This window comes from Eurytemora carolleeae, unplaced genomic scaffold, assembly GCF_000591075.1.
Source record: "Eurytemora carolleeae unplaced genomic scaffold, Eaff_2.0 scaffold348, whole genome shotgun sequence".
Classification (NCBI taxonomy): domain Eukaryota; kingdom Metazoa; phylum Arthropoda; class Copepoda; order Calanoida; family Temoridae; genus Eurytemora; species Eurytemora carolleeae.
Window position 1 is genome coordinate 157,414 of NW_019396241.1, and position 19,792 is coordinate 177,205.

Sequence of the window (19,792 nt, forward strand, 5' to 3'; positions counted from 1 at the left end):
CCCCCCCCCCCCCCAATTCTAAAGTGAGAAGGGACCATGTAAAATATAATTAGTTTTTAATTGCGACTGTGTTTAATGTGTTTTTATCCTAAAATTTTCTAATTCAGAAACTTATCATCTTTTAATTTCTATGCGTGAAATTAAGGTTCAATGAATGGAATAAATTGAAGTAATTCAATTAAGTAAAAAATAATGACAATTTATTGTTTAAACTGAAATATCACCTGTCGTTTGAACTCTAAATGTTTCCTATTCCCAACTAATACCTATAAATAGAAATATGAATCCAAGAATAACTATTCCCACCTAGAATATAGAAATATGAATCGATGAAAACTATTCCCATCTAGAATTTAGAAATATAAGAAAAATGAATCTCTGAATTACTTTTCACGATAACTATTCCACCTAGAATATAGAAATATGAATCCATTAAAACTATTCCAAACTAGAATCTATATATAAATATGAATCCATGAAAACTAAAAAAATACAAAAACAAAAAAATCATTCATGAACTAAAAATTTAAATGATTATTTTCTTTAATTCATATTCTTCTAAAAAAGGTGATACTGTGACGGCCTAAGACCTTAAACTAGAAGATCCCAGGGTTAAAATAAGTATTTTGTCCTGAAAATAGCCTTATAATGGCTTATTAAATGATTTGACAAGGAAAGAAATAAGTTTACAATTGAAGGGAATCATACACGGGAGGGGGTGCAGAGGCGCCACGAGCCCCGCAGAAATGAAATTGGAGCCTCCACATTAGCAGAATTACCTCCAGGCCCCGCATAACCGTCTCCGTGCCTTTCGTCCAAGTATCCACGCCCCGCATTTTGTTCTCCAATAAAAAATATCTTGCGAATCCACCAAAAACTTTTTTTTCCCCAAAAATCTCAATATGATAAGAAGTCCAATTTTAATTGAGATTAAAGGTTTTTTTTGTTTTTCTAAATTTCACAAATTCCTGAAATTGTGAAGAACTGTAACAGTTTAGTATAAAGATAGACAAATTTTATATAATTTCACAGGGGTTTCATGTACGAATCAAACAATATCAGCGCAAATAACAAAACACAGTAGTTTTTGTGAAATCCTTGAATTTGTGCTTCAATTGTATGCTTTATGATGGTCCTCTTTTACGCATACCAGCTTCATGTAAACTTTTTACAAAAACAACTTAGGATCAATTGAATGAATTAATATTTCAAATTTGTCGATTAAACGATTCTTTAAACTATTGCGGAGTCTACTATGAAGAAATATATTTTGATTTTTGGTTGGTTCAGCCATTAAAGGTAAACAAAAAATGAAAACAACAAGCAGTGATCAAAATGCGGGGCGGGAGACAAAATGGCAGAGGCGTCGAGACAAAATGGCGGAGGCTCGGAGACGTAACGAGAGACACAGAGACGGTTTCATCGGATTTGGAGGTAATTATGCAAATCTAGAGGCTTGGGGGTCATTTTTGCAAGGCTCATGGTGCCTCTGCACCCACTCCCTCATCATACATATAATAAATAAGACGGTATAAATTATATATTATCATCCTGTAACCCTGTATTTAAAATAAATTAATTACCTTAGGTATTCCTGGTGCATGTTCCTCTACCTCTCTGACCCATCTATCCATTCCATTAAAACTCCATCTGTTGGTGATATCGTAAACTAGAAGTATTCCCTGGGCTCCACGGGAGTAACTCCTGAATTATTGATTGATTGATATTTTTAATACTATATCGTATCTTATTCTATCGTTCAATATTATGCTGTTTTTGCAGTGCTTTTAGATTCCATATAATTCTGATGCGGATCCGGATCCTGGATCCGCTATGGAAAAAAATGAATCCGGATCCGGGTCATGAACATTTCTTAAGATTTTACATATTTTTGAACTAAAAGAAAATTTTAAAGAATTTTTCTTTTTCGTTTTTTTTATGCTAAAACATTATGAATCATTCAGAGATGAAGATATTTTTGATAACATCTCTTTTCTTCCTACAAATCAGATTTTAAAGCAGAAGATTTTGCTTGCAGTTTTTTTATCGCAGGTCCAGAAAGCCAAAATGTTGCGGATCCAACGGATCGGATCCTAAGCACTGCTTTTTAATCTTCATTGCCAATAAGTCTTTTTCATGCAAGTTAAACTTAACCCAATCAAAAATCATGCTTTCTCTTTACGGTCTTTAAGTTTTAAAACGATTTTTACTTGAATAATTTTCTCAAGATTTCAATTTCCTGAATAAAGTTTCAAAAATGACAAATAGTTTTTTTGTTAGAACAATTTTTGGGTTTTTATTCAACTAGGAGCAAATAAACTAAAAAAATAACTTAAAATACTTAATTTTTTTCTGACAATTCATAATTTTTTATATTTCTATTCTGCAGCAAACTGAATGTTTGAGTATGTACTTAAAAGAACTAATGAACAATTTAAAATAAAGGGGGGGGGGGCATGAAACGTATTACTCTCCGGAAAATTTAATCAGTGTTTAAACATAACTTTGAATTGTCGTACGAGGCTGATTTTTTGCATGCAAACTCAGAATTATGTATATTACATGCATTTTTGGGTTTTGAAAGAATTTGAGCAAAAGTGCGCGCGAGCTTTTTGTAAAAAAAATGCGACTTTTTTAGCAGTAAATTAATGTTAACTTCATTAATTGCACTTGAACATTTTTCCTGACACTCTTGAAACAAATATGCACAAAAAAAAATTCACCTCCAAAGGCTTAAACGTCCGCGCGCGCGCGCAATAAAAGAAAAAATCTTTGAATACTTATGTGCTAAGTTTGGCCTAAGTTAGAATAACAGTTGCATGAGATACATCAAAATATAGCAAAATAGGGACAAGGAATTCATTTCCGAGGTCAAAATAGACATTGGAGCATTCTGACCGGCGCGCTAGTAGCCAACCATTACATTATGGGTCATCTTAGTACATTTTTTACATGTTGTATGTCGATTTTTAGGTAATTTGGCACGAGAAATTCTTTTCTGAGGTCAAACTTAATATTGGAGCATTCTGACCGGCGCGCTAGTAGCCAACCATTACATTATGGGTCATCTTAGTACATCTTTTTCATGTTGTATGTCGATTTATAGGTAATTTGGCATGAGGAATACATTTCTGAGGTCAAAATAAATATTCCAGCATTCTGACCGGCGCGCTAGTAGCCGGCAGTTACATTAAGGGTCATCTTCCCACATATTTACATGTTGTATGCCGATTAATAGGTAATTTGGCACGAGAAATTTATTTCCGAGGTCAAATTTAATATTGGAGCATTCTGACCGGCGCGCTAGTGACCAGCAGTTCCATTATGGATCATCTTCCCACATATTTTACATGTTGTATGTCGATTTATAGGTAATTGGGCACAAGGATCCATTTCTTAGTAAAAACTTTTGTAAAACTACTCTGATTGACGTGCTAGCAGCCAGCAGTCACCTTCTGGGCCATCCTGTCATACGTTTTGCATGTAGTATGTCGATTCTGGGGTACTAGAAACAACGATTCTCTTTCTTAGGTAAAAAAATTAAGTTTCATGACTCTGATCGGCGCGCTGCTGGCCGTAGGGTAATTATGGGCTCAACCTATCATAGTTTTTCATGTTGTGAGTAATTTTATAGGTATTTAGATCAGAGCAATCCATTCCTGTGCACAAAACTATTTTTTAAGAACAATGGTTAGAAGAAGAATGATATTAGAAATGAATCATTTTTCTATGGTAGGTTGAACCCATAATTACCCTATGGCCAGCAACGCGCCGATCAGAGTCATTCACAAAAAGCGCGCGCACGCACCTTTGCTCAGATTTCTTCAAAACTAAAAAATGCATGTAATATACATAATTCTGAGTTTGCATGCAAAAAATCAGCCTCCTACGACAATTCTAAGTTATGTTTAAACACTGTTTAAATTTTCCGGAGAGTGATACGTTTCATGCCCCCCCCCCCTTTGCAAGAAGATTTCCTCTTTTTAATTATTTATTTTCCCAATTCAAATTTTAATGTTGGAGAGGGCCGCCGGGGGATTAATTTTCATGAAAATATATACACCTGTTTACCTGATAATTGTACAAAATCTGCCCTGTCCTGAAGTGTCCCAAATATGTAGTTTAACCTTCTTCCCGTCTATCAGAATAATTGTTGTCTTGTACGCTGAAATTGTAAGTAATTTATTTATTAAATATAGCTTGGTAACCCGGCTCACCCCAATTTACTCTTAGTTAATCCCGTCGTTTAAACGCACTTGGTTGATTTTACTGCGAAACTAAATTTTTACTATAAAAGTCGACCCACTCAACTTATAATCTCAAAATCAGGCTAAAAATATCCCGTGGTTCTCCCGAGTTCCCCAATCAAAATTTAAGGCAAATTTGCCAAGAGGTTCCTGAGTTATGATAAAAACCTGACAAATGGAGATAACAACTTTAAATATATATAGATAGATATAGCAAGTGTATGAGAAGAAAATATTTAAAAACCTCCAAAAATAAAGGTAGAGGGAATATTTCCCTCCAATACTATAAAACATTTTAAATTATTTGGTATAATTTTAGATACACACACGGAATCCATAGATCCATCCTTGAGCCTTGTTATCATTGTACTGTACATATATATACCTGCTCCTGTAGATGTACAGTACACGGAATCCATAGATCCATCCTCCATCCCTGTTATTATTTCTTGTTTCCCAACGTCACTATCACCAACCAAAAGAACCTGAATAAAAATTTAAATTGTGTTTAATGCAATGGATTTATATATTCGATTTCTTTGTTGGTATCCTATAAACGTTTAAAAGATGGGGCCCAACTTTTTTTGTGTTATCTCACAAGACCCCAGGTAAGGTTTGGGGCTAATTAAAAATAAATATCCTATCCGAATAATAATATTAATTAACAAAAATAAAATTAAACTTACATAAAAAGGTAAATATTTTTGTTATTGCTACATTCTCTAATAAAATTATGTCTACTCTACACTAACCTTTAAGAGATAATCATAAGATTTAGAACTGCTGCTAGCCGCTGGATTAGAAAAAGGTCCTTCTGTAGAACCAGAATATGGAACATGTGGACGCTGTGCACCACTACACGGTGTAGATGATATTCTGGGGCGTGGAGTGGATGTGGTAAAAGGATGAGGAGAGAAAAGGGATGAGTGGGGTCTCATACTTTCATCCAAACTCTCGGATGAACTTCGATGCACTGTATCATCTGGATCACATAGAGCGTCTGTAAAGTCCGGATGGCTACCGTCGACACTTTCGGCGGCGGTATAGCCGAGGAGGGAGGGGTTAAATGTATCACTGAGTCTGTCATCTTCTTGATGACTAGAACTTAAACGTTCTTTTTCCTTTTCAATATCCGGAACATGTTCTTCAGGCTGAGAAATGTCTGTAAAATCACGGCTTTCTTTAGGAGAAGAATTTAATTGAATAGGTTCACAGAAGGCGTTCAAATCATCCTTAACAACGGATTGAGGAACAACCGTAGTTGGTTCGTCTGAACTACCATTATTCGAATCAGACTTTAAAGGTGTATCATCCAATTCTGATGTCACTGCGTTAGAATCTGAATCTGTTACTGAATATTCTTTCGAATGTTTCTTTAATTCTGAAACTGCCCCACTTTCATGACCCACCCTTTCAAGGGTTGCTTCGTCTGTAGGACCGGCCATGCTTATTTATGGTGAATTATTGGTGATACGGCTTTGAGGGTCAACGCTTAATTCGTCATCGCTGGACATTTTTCAATACAATCATTCTGAAAACTTAAAAAAATATATTTATCCGATAATTTCTTGTTTTAATAACAACACATTTCAAGTATTTCAAGTATTAGACAAATCAGGTGGAGAAACAAATATTAAAAGGTCGGTGTTTATGATTGTACAACATACACTTTGTACCATAGAAAACAAAAGTTGTTATTTAAAAATGTTAACCCAGTTGTGGGCAGGCTTCTGCTTTAAGTAGCCAGGGAGTATTCAACCGGGGAGCGCTGTGCAAAATTAACATGTCAGCACCACACCTTAAAACAAACAAAGAAAAATGTAGTACAGCTCGCCAGAACCAAGAAAAATAGAATCAAAGAAGAATCCTGAGAGGTTGGTGATCATGCAATAATATGACAATAAAACTTAAAAAATACTACAACTTCAATCAAGCAGTGTCACAATACATGCTGGTTTAAACAAATTTTTATTTTCTTTCAAAATTATCAGAATCAGGGACAGTCAACAGAAGGAAAAGAAAAGAGAGAAACAATGATAAGATGAAAAATCAAATAAGAATTTGTCTGTATCAACTGTATCCAATTCATAAGAAGAAAAATTCAAAAATAATAAATAGTTTAGAAAAAACATGTCGCTTTCCTTTGTTATAAAAAAGATGCTAATTAAGCCTTTTTAACAAAGTGTTGAAGAAGAAAAAATTATAACATATTCTCTAAATCCCTAAAGTCGAACTGGAGAACATGAAAACACAAGGGTATATATTTTCGTTAAATCCCCCCCCCGCCCCCATACTAGCACGTATGTTTGGTGAAAATAAATGAATTTAAGGGAAAGTATCAATATTGTTTAAAACTTGCCTTTTCATGTGCAATCTTACAATTTTTTTGCATAGAAGGCCGGGCCTCCATAATTTATAATTCATCATAAAAAAGTAAGTTATTTCCTAGAAAACGATTTTTGGCCCCCCCCCCCCCTCCAATCACTTTTGTACATACATATCATGTGTAACACATAGATATATTAGGTAAATGAAAAATATCAGTTCATAAATTGCTTCAAATAATGTCGATAAGGGAAGGCGTAGTATTAATATACTTTTTAGAAATGCAAGTTTGGACCCAAACATATGAAGACAATATCAACTAGGGACAATGAGAAAACAGAAACGTAACTTAAAGTGCCCCTCCAATTATAAAAAGTGGCATGTCCAATTCACATCGTTACCCTATAGGCCTAATTCTGATCAATACTTTGTGGACTATTTTTAAATTTTTTAATGTGTTCAAATCTAATATTTTCCTACATTGTTTCTGAAACAAAAAATGGGGTCCGTCCTAGCACACGATTTTTGGACCCCCTCCCCTCCCCCTCACTGTGGCCACAAGGTCAATTATATTCATGTCTGACATATAAGATCCATGTACAAAATTGGTAGGAGGGTGAGGGTGGGTCCAAAAATTGTATATTAGGAAATTACCCAAAAATGTATTCTAGATGGTCGATCGTTCTGATCAATGTTGTAAACTGTTGTGAATCGGACAGACCACTCAATATATATCACTTGAAATTACGTCTACAATCCCTTTGACGGTAATTTCCTAGTATACGATTTTTGGACCCCCCCCCCTCCTATCAATTTTGTACATGGGTCTGACAAGAAGTTTCTTAACTTAACCTAACCCACAATCCTCACTTAACGGCTGATGACTCAGTCTAGTCCAAAATACCCATCTTTGTTTTCAGTTTTTTACGGTTGGTGATTATTTATTTAAAATCTGTTCCGCGGCAAACGTTATTTAGAACGAACTCCCATTATCGTCTTTGTTTTTTAGATCGAAGACGAGGATTGATTTTAAATAATTATTTTTGCGGTATTGTGCTCGTCACTCTTCCTTCTCTCTTTCTTCGTGTCTATCTCGAAATTATGCTTGTAAATCAGGTTTAACTCAGAAAGAAGTATGTCTGGCATATTTCTTGGGCGTTGAAAAGTGTGCATTTTCTTTAAAAACGAGCAAATTAAATTTTATAGGGGTAACTTGGGGAATTAAAATAACAAAGGAGTTGGGGTCCGTCCTAGAGAATGATTTTTGGACCCCCCCCTCCTATCAATTTTGTACATGACCACTTTAGTATTTATTTAGGGTTAGGTTAGGTTAGGACACTTTCTGGGCCGAGCGCTGCGGCTAGGACAGAGAAGAGGGCCTAGCGCTGCGGCCACGGGTTAGGTTAAATTAAGACATTTCTGGGCTGAGCGTTGCGGCTAGGACAGGCTCATTTTTCAGATAAGAGAAAAATATAAGCTGTTGAATACTGAGCATTGATGTACCAATGAATGTTGTAACGTACTGTAGTGGTTCCTGTACTTACTGAAAAATTATACAGTGCTTTGCCTTCCATCTCCGAAAGTAAGTAAATTATGTTGTAATTAAAAAAAATTTCAATTTTTGGCGGAAGGATGAAAATAACTAAGAGTAACCTGAAAGCTCTCTGTGATATTAAACAAGGATGAAAATAACTAAGATTAACCTGATAGNGTTGAAACATTAATACCTGCCCAAAACAGTAATATTAATTGTTGGCTACTTTAGAAGAAGAGGAAGAGAGTCAATAAGAATGAAAGATTTACCTAGCCCTACTTTTCCACCTCTTGCTTCGTCTCTACTTTCTCCTCCTTCATTGGATTCAATGTGCCCTGATGTCATCTATCACATTATTCAGGTTAGTTTTTTATCAAGTTAAATGATTTTTTCTACAGAATAGAACTTTGAAGAAGAAAGACGCTGAATTCTTTGGAAACTCTTAGAATTCTTAATTATTTTATCTTTTTATTAAAATATCTAACAACTGTTCTTGGATAAGACTTATTTATGTAGTGTCACTCTTACACACTAATACGTGGTTGTTTTCTCAAGCCAGAAATCATATTTGAATTACTCATTATTCATTAATATTGATTTTTCATCCCTTCATTGACTTGAAATGTGCCAACAATTTTATTTTTGTTATTTTTATGGTTTTGGATTTTAACTTTTTAGTTTTAATTATGTCTACACTAGTTGTTCAACAGGGTTGTGAATATTCCATTGCTCAGGATCTATTTAATTTTGATCCGGATTCAGGTTATTTCTCTATTTACTGATTTTTTTAACAAAGCAGATTTTTAAAATTTGTTGTCTTATTTTTTCGCTTATTATGATGCAAAACTTCATAAAGCATGCAGAAATCAGGAAACTTTTATAATCTCTCTTTTGAGAGTAAATTAAAAAAAGTTTTGGTTCATATTTTGTCCCTTGTATCCGGATCCGTGGATCTTCATATCTTTGCGGATCCGGATCCAGGAAGCCAAAATATTGTGGATACAACGGATTCGGATCCAGATCCTAAGCACTGGAATATTCAACACATTTTTGTTCATTTGGAAAGATAAATTTCATTATTTAAAGCTGTAATGGATGTACTGTCATATGTGCGTTCTCAATGTTTATAATTCAAAAGTGAAGTTCTTTAAATGCTTTTAAAAGTACATTCAATCTTTAATGGTGCATGTTTAACAGTGCTTTCTCAATAGTTAATTCACATTTGCCCTGTTCCAATTTGTGTTATCGTTCTTGCGTCCCCAAAAGTTTGCCCTCTTATACAGTCGGAATAATGTTACATTTGTTGCAAGCTACTATGCGAGGCAGAGAGACGCATATAATCCCCCATTTCTAATAGTGTTGTTTCCGAATCAAGCATTCCACATTGACTTTAGAAGCTTTGAATAAAGAATAAAAAACTTCATCAAACAAACAAATTATTTCTAGAAAGGGGGTACTTTTACAAGAGTCCGCAGAGTCCAAACATTATTTACTTTTTAGTTCCTGGACTACAGGAGTAAGAAAGTGGTGAGGGAGGTGTCCTCTGTTCTCAGGGAGAAAGTGGAAAGTTGTGGGGATAAATCGGTGTTTTATTGGAAGTTAACTGATGAACTGATGATCAAGTTTGCTGATGATGTTAAAAAGATATTAGGTAATTTAAACAATTCAAAACTTTTTCTTCCATTGGCTGTATTTTTCTAGTTTTGTACACCTTTTTTGTTGTGTTCTGCTTTGCTTATCAAAGTGAATATAAATTCAATACTCCAACCAAAACTCTAAAATATAAAATTGTCTTATATAATAGTTATTAATTTAAGATATATCTATAAAATAATTCTTTTCACTCGTGTATTTATATTTGTTTGTGTATATGTTAGCTATAGCTGGCCAAACGGCTGGACCGAATGGGTCGACATTTATTTTGAGGAAACCCATTTGTATCCCGGGGGTAACATAGGCTTTTAAAAACCGATTTTTTTATAATTCCATGGGCCACGTTGCGCACTTCAGCTAGTATAAAATATCTTATTCCAACCGATTTTATTTGTGATATGACTGATAAGTTTATATTTTCAGGTGTACAAGTTAAAGATGCTGCAGATAATGGTGTGGAGTATCTTCTCAAGAAACATCCGGAACTTGTTAAGTTTCAGCTTGGGGAAAGAAGAATGTTGTTCGGCGAACAAGGAGAAGAAGCAATCTATTTCACGATAGCTGGACTCAATACACTATTGTCTATGCCAGGGCTTACTTCTCTGAGCATTATAAGTCGTATTGATATCAATCCTGCTAATGTAACCAAGATTATGTCCAAACAATTACAAACTTTAGATCTCTCAGGCATAAAAGATATCGATGATGCCTTCTTTCTACATATTGTAGAGCAGTGTGGGAAAACTCTGAAATTCCTGAATTTATCATATTCACAGATTTCTGGCGACAAATTGGTAGATTGTAACGGGGCTCTGCCCTGCTTAGACACACTGGAACTGCAAAAATGTAGTAGGCTCACTGTTACGGGTCTCTATCAGATATTCAAGTCCTGTGGTAAAACACTAAGATCCCTGAATTTGTCTAAAAGTGGAATATTCGTAGAATTATTTCGTTCGTACGTTGAATATTCTGGAATCCTGGCATGTTTAGAGAACCTAAACTTGAGTTGTTGTCAAATAACTGATATAGGACTTCTGCAGATATTCAAGGTTTGCGGTAAAACTATTAGATCCATGGATTTGAGTGATTCAGATATAACTGGGGAGAGTTTGGTTGAATATTCTGGAACCCTGGCATGTTTAGAGAACCTAAACTTGAGTCAATGTGAACAAATAACTGATGAAGGACTTTTGCAGATATTCAAGGTTTGCGGTAAAACCATTAGATCTATGGATTTGAGTAATACAAATATAACTGGGGAGAGTTTGGTTGAATATTCTGGAACCCTGGCATGTTTAGAGAACCTAAACTTGAATTGTTGTCAAATAACTGATAGAGGACTTCTGCAGATATTCAAGATTTGCTGTAAAACACTTAGATTCATGGATTTAATTGATACAGACATAACTGGGGAGAGTTTGGTTGAATACTCTGGAACCCTGGCATGTTTAGAGAACCTAAACGGGAGTAGTTCTCCGATAACTGATAGAGGACTTCTGCAGATATTCAAGGTTTGTGGAACAACATTAAGATCCCTGGATTTGTGTAATACATATATAACCGGAGAAAGTTTGGTTGAATATTCTGGAACCCTGCCATGTTTAGAGAACCTAAGCGGGAGTGGTTCACCGATAACTGGTAGAGGACTTCTGCAGATATTCAAGGTTTGTGGAACAACATTAAGATCCCTGGATTTGTCTCATACATATATAACCGGAGAAAGTTTGGTTGAATATTCTGGAACCCTGCCATGTTTAGAGAAACTAAACCTACAATCATGTAAAATCACTGACAGAGGACTTGTGAAGATACTACAGCATTTTGGTAAAACACTGAGATACCTGTATTTAGACAGAAAGTGCCAAAAAGAAGAAAATCTGTTGAAATACAAGAAAATGGGACTGCTGTTAGATAGTGTGACTGTCTCTTAAATTCATCGATAACAGCTGTTTTTTAGACACTCGATTTTTTCAGGTGAAAAATGGCAGTTCTTCTGGTTGTTTTAGGATTTATTGCTATCTTTGACGTCTACTGGATTCTTCGCCTCATAGTTACAAAACTGATTGCTCGATATAGAATTCCAATAAGGTAGACAGTGTTCTATTTTGAAAGAACCCCCCCCCCCCCAAAAAAAAAAAAAAAAAATCGGGCAGGGGATTAAAAATAATATTTATCAATTCAGTGCCGAAACAAGATACACAAGACACACAATGCATTTAATCTTGAACAACGTCAATCAGCTGGAACCAAATTAAAGTTTCTGAAAGCATAATTTCGAGTGACCTCCAAAAGACATGTCTGATTCACAACGGTACACTTAGTCTGATTAATAATGTAGAAGAAAATATCGCTTTTTTATCTTTAAAGGTTTTCAATTCTAATATTTTTGCAGATATGCCACAAAGATAAGCATTTTTCAAAAACCAAGATATCATAATTATTCTTAACCAGCCTAAGCTTAAACGGGTACTGTTGTAAATCGGACATATCCCTCGTAAGATGGAGAATCACTTGAAATTACGCTGACAGTCCCAATAGTTAATTTCTGTCGCAGGTCATAGTAAGGTTTGAGGCTTGTAAAGGTTTTAATTATTTAATTATATATGTGTTTTAGTTAAGTAAGTTACTTACCATCTCTTCTCAGGACAAATCAGAATAATAACCCCCCACTTTGCCAAGTTTTCATGAATAAATTTGCACATTTTCATCTATGAAAGGCATTAAATTGTGTTTAACTACTTTTTCTTTAAATTGAAAATTAGATGTAAATAATTATTGGAGCTCTCTATATTTACCTGTCATGTTTATGTTGATGATTATGAACCCACTCTTGTTCAGATATGACGAGGATTCAGTTTGCTACAATATTTGTTGGACAACTGACATCGACTATTTTTTCCACATGAACAATGGAAAGTATTTCCGGGAGATGGACTTTGGGCGATTTGATTTCTACTTTCGGACTGGGTTCTCTAACTATATTCAAACAAGAGAGAAAATGTACTTTGTACAGCACGGTGCCTGTATCAGGTAATGTTGGTGTTTATTAGGATTCAAGGGTGTTTATTTTCTCGAACAATCCTCCCCCTCCCCCCTCCCTTTTTTTTGAAAATCATAAAAGAAGCTATATAATATACTAGCTTAAGCGTTGCCCGTAGAAATTTAAAAAATCAAATTTTGAAAGAAAAAAAACACAAGGTACTTACTTTTTTTCGTAGCATTTTTTTTTGTTTTTATTACCTGAATTGGGGGAAATAAATGATTTTAGGGGGAAATAAATTTATTTTTGGGTTCAAGTATCAAAAATTAAAAAAAATGAAACTTGTCTTTCGATTTCCATTTTTTCATTTCCCTCCCAAAGCATTAAAAATCATTCGCTCCCAGCAGTGCTTAGGATCCATTTAATTTTGATGCGGATCCGGATCCTGGATCCGCACTAGGAAAAAATGGATCCAGGTCATGGACATTTCTTTAACCCTATCCCCGCTGGGGTACTTGAAAACCAGGATACGCTGGAAAACAGAAGGAGAATTTTCAAATTATTTTTCTTCTTTTGTCGTTTTTTTATGTTAAAAAATTGATGAACCATTCAGAGATGAAGACATTTTTCAATCTCTCTTTTCATAGTTCAGATTTGGGTTTTAAGAGCAAAAGGTTTTTGTTTAACTGAGCAGAAAACAGTTCTTTCTGTAAACAAACAAAAAAATCAGAAACCAGTTCTTTTTTAAACAAAAAAATTGAATTTCATATGGCATCCAAGTATATTTTCTGAAGATAAATAAACTGTTTTAAAAAAATAATTATTTAGGAAATATTTCACTTTTTTGCTGTGAACTCGGGAGTAGTTGTAGTCATTAAAATCTTGCAAAAAATATGATTATTCAATTATTATATTTTGTTAATTAGGTATCGTCGCTCGATCGACTTCCTTGTCCCCTTCAAGCTGGTGACGAGGCTTGTATACTGGGACGAGAGATCGCTCTATTTCGAGCAGAAGTTCGTCTCTCTTCACGACGGGTTTATCAGAGCTGTAGCCCTCTGTAAAAATACATGTGTCGGGGGAACTGTCAAGGTAGGTTTTCGCATTAACGGATACATATTTGCTTTGACATTGAACAATATTTCCCTCTCCTCTTTCCTGTCGCGTAAGTAAAAAGTTTTTAAGATTTAGCTGAATTGAGAAAAAAAATGAATTTTCGGGTAAAAAGTATTTAAAAGTCTTAAGAGTGTAGAAACTTGCAAGCTGATTTCAAGTGACGTTGTGAATCTGACATGCCCTTCTTTTTTTTATAAATGAGAATCACTTGAAAATTATAGAAATTATAAGTGTTGAAATCTGTTCTAAAAAGAACAGTTTGAAAAATATTTTTAAATAGTTCAGGTAAAAAACACATTTTTTTAACCAAATGTTTATTTTTCCTTTAGTCACAAGTTTGGTATCTGTTTTTATTTTCTTCTTACTTTTCCCAATGCATTGATGAATTGTAAAAAGTTTCAAATTTTTCTCCAAAACGTTGTTTGAACTTCTAGGACATGTTCGCTAGCCTTGGCCTGCCTGCTACTCCTCCCCCTATTCCGGAAGAAATTCAACTCTGGATTAGATGTCAAGAAATATCATCAAACAGGCTCAGAATTACAGGTTGGCATTTAGATTCAGGGTGTATATTTTCTTGAAAATTATCCCCCCTTTTTGAAAAAAGTCGATGGTTTCATCGCCGAATTAGGGGGAAAACTATCAAAAAAGATGAAAAACTTGCCTCTTGCCTCTTGATGTCCAAACTTTCATTTTTTTCCATATCATCGAAATAAATTTTTTCCCTGCCCCTGTGGACTTATTTTTCTTTTTTGCTCATTATTTGATTTTGAAAATGATAGAATATGATTAAAAATCATGTTTTTGTTTTCTCTTTCATTTCATGTAAATCTAATTGTCGAAAAATTGTATTTTATTAAAAATTCCATATATGCTTTCAGGTCAGGGTCGAAGTGAAGGTACTTCCCTTGCTGCCCTAGATCCAACCCAACAAGATGAAGCAACACTTTCTGAAGGTTTGGCGTTTAAGGCTGAAGGTTTGGCGTGTGAAGTTCAAGGTTCGGCGTGTGAGGCGGCGTGCCTTGAACCAGAAACGTGTAAGCCTGCTCCAACATTTCCCACCGCAAGTACGTTTTTAAGTTATAATTTACAGGGGTGGAGATATTTTTTAAAAATATTTAAAGAGATTAAAAAAAATTTCCAAAAGGCATAAGAACAATTTTTTGTCTTTGTGCGTCAGCTAGTAGTGTTCAGTACTTGTCATAAGTTATGTATGAAGGGACAGAGAATAGATTCAATACCTATTTTGTGACCAATTTCGAAGAGCCAGCCTAAATATGTTTTATTTACTATGTCTTATGTCTTCTTTACCCTTTTGGAAAATTAGCATATTCCCAGAATTCCTGATCCACAGGTATCATTCAGCTGCCATTAACATGATGGGGCAACATCATTTCTCTATTGCGCACTATGATATTTATTTCTGGTATAGCGATACAGAACTCAGACCCATGAACTTAAAAACAATCAATCAGTCACGGTTGCAATAAATATTAAAGTTGGCTATATGCTTTTTAATAAGCTCAGAATATAAAATTAGCCAAGTTACGGGAAATTTTGCTCCAGGTGTGCAAAGTGTAACCAAGTTATGACTGTGTACAATTACATCGTTGAGATTACCTTCGACCAGGTGTACGGAGAGGGGTGGATCAGATAAAACTTATTCTAAGAGATAAATCAGGAATTTTAATTAGTTTCTATTTAACTTCAAAGTTCTAAGCCATTTAAGAATGTGTTTTCAACTTTTAGTTCATTAGTTCTGGTCAGGTGGTGAAACACCAGAAAAGTTCTGAATTCACTTGTATAGAACATATAGAACATAGAATTCACTTGTATAGAACATAACCGAGTTTAAAGAATAAATATCTAGAAATGATTTAAAAGCATTTACATTTAGATAAGATGTTTCATAAACGTATTATTGCACCACCTGGAGCGACAAAACTGGATAACAAAGTTATCTTAGCCCATTGTGGTCTGAAATATATAGACAATATAATAATTTAAGAGTTTTCCAACATTTTTATACTTGGACGATAATAAAAGCTATTTAGGCTTGATTATATAGAACTTTTAAAGCTGGAGTTGTAAAATAGAATTTGTACAAAGTATATAAAACTTTAGTTTAGATCTCGATAAAATTCTCAGTTTATATTAAAACACAATTATATATATGAAGTGAAGAAAATAAGAGCAGGGAATAGAAAGAGATTTTTGCACAGATCTTCATGTGCTTCTTCAGATCATGGTTTTCTGATTCAACCTGAACATCAAGAATTAAACCATAATTCTTACAATGTACTTTTCTTCAGATTTTTGTCTTGACACGTCAGCTATTAGAATAGAAATAAAGACAGGGGTATAGGGGTTGTGTACATTTCACATTGAAGTTTCTAACTGTTTTTAGTTGTTAGAAAACAAGACTTAGTATTCGGTATTACTGAGAAATATTCTCTCTCAGGAGTTACATACAGGGTGTCCCACGAAACATGACACTATCAAGACGAATTGATGGTCGTCTTTGAGGTTTGAAATAATTTGCGTCATTCAGTCGTAAACCTTATTTTAAAAGTAAAATTCTAGAGTTATTAATAACAAAATGCCCCTAGTCTTGGCATTTCCAAAATGTGGTCTAACTTTTAGGTGGTTTTAAAATTACCGGAGATATGCAGAATTTCGTCCTTATTTCGACAATTTTGGTTTTATTTAATAAAATTGAAATCTGAACGAAATTCTTATTATCTCCGGTAATATTGACAGCACAAAAAAAGGCAGACCACATTTTTGAAATACCAAATTATTGTGGTTATTGTTTCAAGAATTAAACATGTTAATAAAGGTTGACGACTGAATCAAAGAAATTCAAAGTTCAAAGACGACTTTCAAATCATGTTTCGTGGGACACCCTGTACAAACCTCAGTTGAAATTTGTAACTTAAAATTTTTGTCATTATTATATTGTTTAGATGACTGGGAGGTTCTGGATGATAAAAAGGAAGCTTAATTTCAAGTTTCAAGGCTATCAATATAAAAATTTAGTCAACTCGTCAATCTATTGAACAAACATAGTATTATTTTAATTTTATTTAGATTAGCGCTTCTATTAAATCTAATAATTTATTTTAGTTTGGTTTAGTCAGTTCTTATTTCAATTATCCTGTATGTATTTACTATTTAGATTTGTTAGATCTTACTATAATATTTAGTTTTTTCTTTATTATTTGTTCTGTAATACTCATTTTCAGAATTTTTGTGACATTTAAGTGACACCCCTCCTCCAGTGTTATTTAACTTCTGAAACAGTTAGTTTCCTATAAAGAAAATGTAACCCCCCCCCCCTTTATGCTTTAGTCGAACCCCAATTAATCAAACCAACATTTGTTAAATTGTTCAGATGGAAATTATAACCAACTACTACTACTTATACGGGAGGTATTAAGTTAAGAGGAATCCCAACGCTAGAGTCTTGGAGGCCCTCGGCAAGTGGGTTGCCTCTTTAAGGAATCCTCCATTCAAAGATGGCAATGCCCGATTTACAACCTTAATCTGGTAAAAAATGTGGATGATAACGTCGTTTTTCGGACTCGGAAAGGTATTCAGTTCTGTAAGTTTCTCCATTGCTTCTTACAAGCAAGAAATGCGCATTGCGCAAGTCACTTTCGGAGAGAAACCACAAAATGAAAATAAACAGGTTAAAGAAACAACATGAATATATAATTAATACTTGATCAGACTAAGCTTTTAAATGTTACCGTTTTAAATCGGACATTGCGCTTACAGTCCCTTTAATTTATTTATCCTCATGAGAACTCTCCGGTTAAATAGTAAATAATCGTTTAATATTTGTTTATCCTCATGAGAACTCTCCGGTTAAATAGTAAATAATCTTTAAATATTTGTTTAGACGAAATACTCAATCCTCGTTTTTAAATTTATCCCTGTGTATGTTTTAGTCAGTTAAATTGTGATCTAAAATTGTTTTTGTTTATTATTGGAAGCTGCAATACCATTTAAAAACTTTATTGAAATGCTTGTCGACGTTGTGTAAAGAGTTTCATACCAGATTCATAAAGCTACCAGTTAAATTCGAAGTCAATTTTATAGGGAAACTGCACTGAAAAATAATTAATTTTCAAAATAAAAAGGTTACCTCAATCTTTTTTCCAGAGTCCAAGCTTTAAAGGGGACTAATGTGAATCGGGTGTGAACCTTTTTTTGTTAATGCTGAACTCCTAAAATATAATTCAAATGTTATTTATTATTAATTAATCAAAATGTTTGTTAATCAGCACGGCCTTGTTAACACTTAAAATTATATATTTTGACTTGTGCATTTATCAATTAGAAATCTACTTTTTGTTGTATACTTTCGGAGTCTCTATTAGTGCCATCTTGTGTTAATTTTCTGAACTTCAGAGACAAAATGAGTTTCTGGAGAGCCGCCGGTCTAAACTATATCCAGTACAGCAACATCGCAGCTAGATGTGTGCGACAGGCACTTAAAAAGGAATTGCAGGTAAGAAGTTAGAATGAAAATAAATACGTACGTTGCTATTTGAACAAGTTTTCATTCCTGCTTAAATAAGTTTAAAAGTGCTGTTGAGTGTTGAAGGTCATTAAATCTTTCAAATTTAGCTTCAACCGATGAAACTTTGTGATAGGTAGGTGTGCCGTACCTAGATTAACCACATAATTTTATTTTTTTTGGGGGGGGGGATTTTAGGACATCTTCGATTAAATCAATGTAAAATTAAAAAGTTATTGCTAGATTTATCTTTTAAAAGTTTCCATTTTTCTGCCAATGATTATGTGTAAATGAAAAATTTTGGCAACGTTTTTTTTCATTTGTTACTTTTTCCTATCAAATTAGATTTTTCTCCTTAAAGGGACTGTAAAGGAAAAATAAAAGGGGGTATAGGCTGAAACCTAAGCATTTTATGAGTTGATCGAGACCCATGAGATTACTATGTGATGTTCATGTCCCAATAAATTGATATAAAACTGTGTCAAATTTATACGAAAATCTATATATTATATATTTAGAAACAATTACCGGATTTTAGCTCATGTCGCGTTTTCGGAACATATCCTGGTTTGAGACAATTACCGGAATTCATATCGATGTCAATTTTTAAGCATTTACGCACTTACGTAACAAAATAAGATTTTTTGAGAAGGTAAAATATATACAAAAGAGAGAATAAAAACAAAAAGTTCTTTTATGATTTAAAAATCATTACAGCATTGAGAAATCAAAATATTAATATCATTTGTTCTTACAATATAGATATAACTAGAAATACGGGAAACTTTGTTTTAAATGTTTGAAAATAAATCATCGATATTCTCTAATTTAACAGATAAAATGTGGAAACTTAGATTCTGGAAATAATTCAGAAGTTAATTTAGTCTTCAGAAGATAATTTTTGTTTTCAGTAAAGTAATGAAAGTTAGCTTTTCTCTGAAAGGCGGACTAAACTAAAAAACGGGAAAGTGGGTTTTGTCTCGAAAACGCGACAATGATTCAAATTCAGGATATGTTCGAAAATGGAAAACCTGACATTGTCTTGAAAACGGCCAAGAGATTTAATATAATAAGAACTCCTATTATTATTTTGATTCAAAAAAAGTTTAAAATTGTTGTCCCCGTCATGTTTAATAAAATGTTGGTTTTAGTTTTTAACATTTTATTAATCGACTTTTACTCTGGGATATGGGCCGGGATCACAAGAATTCCCAGTCTTTCAATTTGTGCCAAGTGTTAGGTTTGGAACTAATGTCCCCTGATCCCCTGAAATGCTTAGGTTGCAGCCTAATACCCCCTTCATTTTCCTTTACAGTCCCTTCAAATTAACAATAAATACTGTTGAGGTTGATGCTGAGAAGAGAGGATTGACCAACATCAAGTTCCAGAAGTTCGAGAAGGGGAAGGCAGTTGGA

At 33.9% G+C, this 19,792-nt stretch overlaps 4 protein-coding genes across 5 annotated transcripts in view; 2 read left to right on the forward strand and 2 right to left on the reverse strand.

The window, feature by feature from the left end:
• Positions 1-1,704, reverse strand: part of LOC111699115 (serine/arginine repetitive matrix protein 1) — a gene marked incomplete in the record, with an annotated part of 15,485 nt that extends 13,781 nt beyond the window's left edge. The window contains 2 exon segments of the mRNA XM_023469687.1: positions 225-266; positions 1,584-1,704.
• The window catches only part of LOC111699127 (uncharacterized), a 6,784-nt gene extending 1,092 nt beyond the window's left edge, over positions 1-5,692 (reverse strand). The window contains exons 1-4 of the mRNA XM_023469706.1: positions 5,000-5,692; positions 4,633-4,732; positions 4,072-4,165; positions 1,584-1,704 (exon numbers count right to left, since the gene is read on the reverse strand). Coding sequence (XP_023325474.1) covers positions 1,584-1,704; positions 4,072-4,165; positions 4,633-4,732; positions 5,000-5,692 — 1,008 coding nt within the window. The remainder of the gene's footprint in view (positions 1-1,583; positions 1,705-4,071; positions 4,166-4,632; positions 4,733-4,999) is intronic.
• Positions 553-18,269, forward strand: LOC111699119 (protein THEM6). Of its 2 annotated transcripts, none has more exons than XM_023469691.1 (7): positions 553-567; positions 11,734-11,847; positions 12,598-12,789; positions 13,666-13,831; positions 14,290-14,398; positions 14,734-14,919; positions 16,819-17,477. In XM_023469691.1, exons 2-7 carry the CDS (start codon positions 11,741-11,743, stop codon positions 16,854-16,856), a joined length of 798 nt encoding a protein of 265 aa, XP_023325459.1. In that variant the 5' UTR covers positions 553-567; positions 11,734-11,740; the 3' UTR covers positions 16,857-17,477. The 2 variants fall into 2 exon arrangements, 1 of the variants encoding a protein (XP_023325459.1); XR_002764683.1 differs by lacking the exon at positions 553-567 and adding an exon at positions 17,757-18,269 and having other exon boundaries at positions 11,732-11,847; positions 16,819-17,011.
• On the forward strand, positions 7,935-11,733 carry LOC111699118 (F-box/LRR-repeat protein 2). Its single transcript, XM_023469689.1, has 4 exons — positions 7,935-8,154; positions 8,338-8,467; positions 9,607-9,757; positions 10,183-11,733. Exons 2-4 carry the CDS (start codon positions 8,363-8,365, stop codon positions 11,688-11,690), a joined length of 1,764 nt encoding a protein of 587 aa, XP_023325457.1. The 5' UTR covers positions 7,935-8,154; positions 8,338-8,362; the 3' UTR covers positions 11,691-11,733.
• Positions 18,270-19,792: the final 1,523 nt, after the last annotated feature.